Source organism: Thalia democratica, unplaced genomic scaffold (genome assembly GCF_965202585.1).
Source record: "Thalia democratica unplaced genomic scaffold, ktThaDemo2.hap1.1 HAP1_SCAFFOLD_286, whole genome shotgun sequence".
In the NCBI taxonomy this organism is placed as follows: domain Eukaryota; kingdom Metazoa; phylum Chordata; class Thaliacea; order Salpida; family Salpidae; genus Thalia; species Thalia democratica.
The window spans coordinates 23026-27792 of NW_028139390.1; the positions used below are offsets into that span (position 1 = coordinate 23026).

A 4767-nucleotide genomic window follows, 5' to 3' on the forward strand; every position below is an offset into this window, starting at 1 on the left:
TATTATAGTTAAGAAGCATAATAATTTACACTCTCAATGTATGTAGCTCCAAATAATTTTTTACAAAAGTTTTTTGGATTTAAAATAAAGTTGTAGCAATTGTCACTACATACTTGAAAAATTGAATTAATTACAACATTTCATAATAGCATATTGAGTTATTAACAATGATTTTAAACTCAATATTAATAATAAATATAAATGAGATCAACTGAAACAGACTAAAGATTGATTTTAGAATTAAGTTAGTCTGGCATTAATATAAAGTACTAAGCTGTGTTGTTTTAGGTAATTTTTGTATAAAAATGTGTTTGAAGTATTGACAGTAACAACAATATTCTTTTACTAAGAACTCTACTTTTACTATTTTATTTAAAAGTTGCCCCCTTAACAATTATGTTTTAAACAGCAAAACTACTTAATTATTATTAAAAATATAACTTATTAAGAAAAATAAGTAAGTTAGATTTATAAGTTGTTTTTCTTTCTGCTATTTTTTTATACTAAAACTAAAGTTCAACTTTCTGTAAAAAATATTTTAAAACGTTGTTTTCATATACAATTAACTTTTTTAAGATTAAAACATTTCAAATACAATTTGACAAATCACCAGATATTATATAACAATGAAGCCATGTAAAACTTGAACATGACCTCCGGACCAGATCACCAATACGAGTTGGAATCATTTCCCACAGAAAACATCCCTCCCTTCCACTTTCAAAAGAGGTATGGAGAAATAAACTGGCGCAAGCTGAGCTCCATCAACCTTGACAGGGTGGTCAGGGAACTGGACTTTGTCACGCTGCAGGAGAACATATCTGCGGTGACGTTCTGCAACGTGGACGCCGTCGGTGACGTTGATCCCCTTTTTGCCAAGCTCCTCAAGATGGCCCAGTACACCATAGAGTACTTGCTGCATTCCCAGGACTACCTGCAGTCAGTTGTTGAAAGTTTGGAGAGCAAAGTGATGGAAGGCAGCAGGTTGATAAACGTGTTGAAAAACAGCTTGCAGGACTCCAATTCCAACGTGGACAAGTACAAAGCGGAGAGCAAGAAGCGCAAGAAGATAATCCAGCAGCAGCAGCTGTTGATAGAGTCAGGAGCCTCCAGCTTCTACCAATGCCCTCATTGCGAGAAGGCCTTCATGAACGCCTCCTTCCTGCAGGGTCACATGCAAAGGAGGCACCCAGGTTCAACTGCCTACATTGGTGACATGATACAGCACGCTGAGAGGGAGCAGCAGAAGCTGGAGCTCACATTGTTGCCCTTGAGTCCGAGCTGAAGAAAGACAGGCAGGACTTTGAGCTAAAGCTGCAGCAGGCAAACAGGGAGAAGCTGCTGTGGGAGCAGAAGTCCCAGGAGGAGATGTCAGCGTGGAAACAAAAAGAGGAAGAAAAGTGGCTGAAGCAAGTGGAAGAGCTAAAGTCTGCCTTCTCCACTGACATTGACAACCTGAAGACCAAAGAAGTCAAGTACCAGCAGACGATTGAAGAGCTGGAAGACAAGCTGAACCAGAGCCAGTCAAACCTTGGCGTCTTGCAGGACGATTACAGGGAGGAGAAGAGAAAAATTAAAAGCTACTGCAGCAGAATGAAGAGCCTTGAGCAGGAGAACGTTGGAAAAGATGAAGCTATGAGAGCTTGTTTGAAGAGATCCGACAAGTGAAGCAGCATGCGGACAAGAGGCTGACTGAGCAGGACAAGCGCTTGAAAAACACCTACTTTGCTACAAAATCTCCTAAAACACCAAAGAAGAAGCCTGTTGAAAAGAAACCGAAACCCATAATCAAGCCTAGCCCGCCTGTAGTGGTTTCTAAACCTCAGGAGAGTGAACGAGTTGACTTCAGGGAAAACTACGATGAGATGCTGAAGAGGTACAAGCCTTTTGTGCTGGAGCTTCTGGACGACAAGCTGAACAAATGCGGGGTTGACCCTCTTGCAAGGGGGATTCCCAAGAACATGCTGACCAACAAACTGGTCGTGCTTAAGAAGGAGAGGCAACAGAAGAGCAAGAATGACCCCAACTACTACCACATAAGAAACTCAATCAAGCAGAACCTGGAACAGGAAGTTGAAAAGGAGATGGCCAAAATGACACCAAAGAAGAGGAAAAAAAGGTCAAGGTCTTCTCCAATAAGGAATGTGAAGCAGGCGCCAGAGAGTTTCTTTTCAGACTCGAGCGACAGTGAAGAGAAGGCAGCTCCCGTCTACTCAACTCCAATAAAGAAGTCAAAGAAAATGAAATCTAAAAGCTCCCCGCCCAGCCCCAAGCTGTCAGAGATCAAGTCAAGGAGGGACAGCGACCTGGAGGAAGTTTGAAAGACGATTTCTCCTCACCATGGGATGATTCAGGCGATGAGAAAGGAAAGGTGAAAGTTGACACGATCGTGCCGTCAAGCAAGTACGATGATGTCTGGGATGATGAGAGCGACGGCCTTCAGAGTGAGGAGAAACCAAAACAGGAGAAAGTGAAGAAGCTTGCCAAGGAGCTGGGCAAAAAGTTGGCACAGGGCAAGCCGCCTCCAAAGGGAGCGGAGTGAAGCTGGTCCAACCGGAAGCAGTTCAGCCGTTTGACCTGTCAGACGACGACCTTTTCAGCGTCTCTTCGCAGGAGAAAGTTGTTGAGAAGCAGCCGAAGCTGCGCCTAGGAACAACAAGGGAGGAACGGGCAGTGCAAGCGGGACAAGCGTGTGGGGTACGGAGCAGAAGGGAGGAGGGTCGACGGGACAGTCCACCAAAGCTTCTGATTTTGACGACCTCACCCTGTCAGATCTGTCCATGTGATGCAACTGACTTTTTTATTGAATCTTTTATTGTTGAATCAAAATCTGTCTGTGTTCGTTTGTATACAAACCGTTTAAATGTTTTTATACAACTTGTTCGATCTAGTGCTCGTTTATTTTTTTGTTGATCAAACGTTTTGTTTAATGATGAATTGAAAACACAAAAAAGAAGTTGCAATTGATCTGCAAATGCTTTTGAACTGTTTAAGTGTCTTTAAAAAAAATCTATTGTGTTTTCAGTTGTAAACATTACCACACAAAAAAAGTTTATGCACTGTGTCTTATCATGTTTTAAGTACATTTTTTCAATCTTGGTTTTTTTATTAATTTTAGTAGTGGTGCTTTTGAAATTTTAAATGTAAGTTGTTACTTTTTACTTCGTTTTTTAAGGACAATGTTTTTCAATAATTAACTATTATGTGGGTTTGTGCTTAAAATGTATTTCGTTTAATACACTTTATGCTCGTTTTAAAATAGAGATAAAATAAAAGTTCATTTTTCTTAATATTTGTTAACATTCTAATAAAAACTGTTCTAACATTCTTTTAAATTTATTAACAACTTGTACAAACAAAATTTTTGCAGGATTATTCTATAAATTGAAAAAAAAAATCTTAAACGTTCAATATGGTGAGTCATTTAAAATAAATTTTTAAACTAGATTGTCTAACAAAGATATGCTAGAATGTTTTAAAATTTTAATTTTTAAATTATGTGATTAGTTTAAAAAAGTAAAGTTTTTGTTCATTAAAAGATTCAGCTTAAAAAAGAAAAAGTAAAGTTCTCTAAAAACATATACAAAACAAAAATCTGCTTATAATTGATACAAAGAAATAACTGGTAAATTTTGTGGTTAATTAAAATTAGGTTAAAGTATATTATAATTTTAAATAAATTATTATTGTTCACAGATGTCCTTAAACCCAGTATCAGTCTACAACCCAGGTGCGGACCAGGACAGAGGTGAATATGCCCGTATGGTCAGTTAAATATAATTATTAGTTAAAATATGCTTTTATTGTCAGTGAAATGATAATATATTTGGTTAGTAAAATATAGAGTTCTTAAATCAACCAAAATAAATAGTTTTTATCCGCAAAAAATTATACTAATTATTAAGAACACATATGTTTTTTTTTTTTACAATTATTTGAAAGTAATATGTTATCATTTATGTGTTAACTCTTTTTAAACACAATCTTTTAAGAATTTAAATTTTATGAGATGAAAAATAATTCTCCCATTGTATTATAAATAACAAATTTACAAATAAAGAAATAAAACTTACACTCTTTTAAGGCCATAGGGGGGGGGTCCACTTTGTTTTTTACAATTTGATCTTATTTTGTAGAATTTAATCTGAGCTAACAGACACTTTACCTGCTTATAAAAAACTCAAAGTAACTTTTGAGATATAAGCGATCAAAGAAAGGGCGTTCAATAGGTTCCTTATGGAAGGCGAAAACTAAAAATGCGAAAAAAGACTATTTCACTAAAAATCTATCTCCTCCTTCATTTTTTGAGTAATCTTTCTCAAATTTTTACAGAATGTGTATCATTAAACTTTAAAGAGATCTATTGTAGGAATTTTTTAAATTTGAGTAAAAAAAAAATTATTGTCAAAAAACTACCCTTTTTTTTAGTTTTTTGTGGATAAAATTTTTATTTTTCAAAATTTCAAAAATTCCAACATTAGATTCTTCAAAATATTAAAAGGAAAATTTCCTGAAAATTTAAAGTCTCTAGGTCAAAAAATGAAGGAGGAGATAGGTTTTTAGTGAATTTTTTAATTTCCGAGAAAATTGACCCCAAAAAATTTGCGGTCCATACGTTTGTATTGGAAACTTTTTACAAAAAATAAAATATCTCAAAAGTTAAATTATATTTTTGAATTCTATAAAAACAGGCTTGTAGTTTGTATTTAAAGCTTTCATATAAAATCCAAAGTTATTTTTTGTAAAAAAAAGTCGGACCCCCCCTAT

General features: G+C 35.5%; 1 protein-coding gene across 1 annotated transcript; it reads left to right on the forward strand.

Annotated features, from left to right (window-relative positions):
• Positions 1-617: 617 nt before the first annotated feature.
• Positions 618-2434, forward strand: LOC145846098 (cilium assembly protein DZIP1-like). The gene is given in 3 exon segments (XM_082953013.1): positions 618-1247; positions 1250-1632; positions 1674-2434. Coding segments are annotated over 3 exon segments (1629 nt in total). The 5' UTR covers positions 618-649; the 3' UTR covers positions 2322-2434.
• Positions 2435-4767: the final 2333 nt, after the last annotated feature.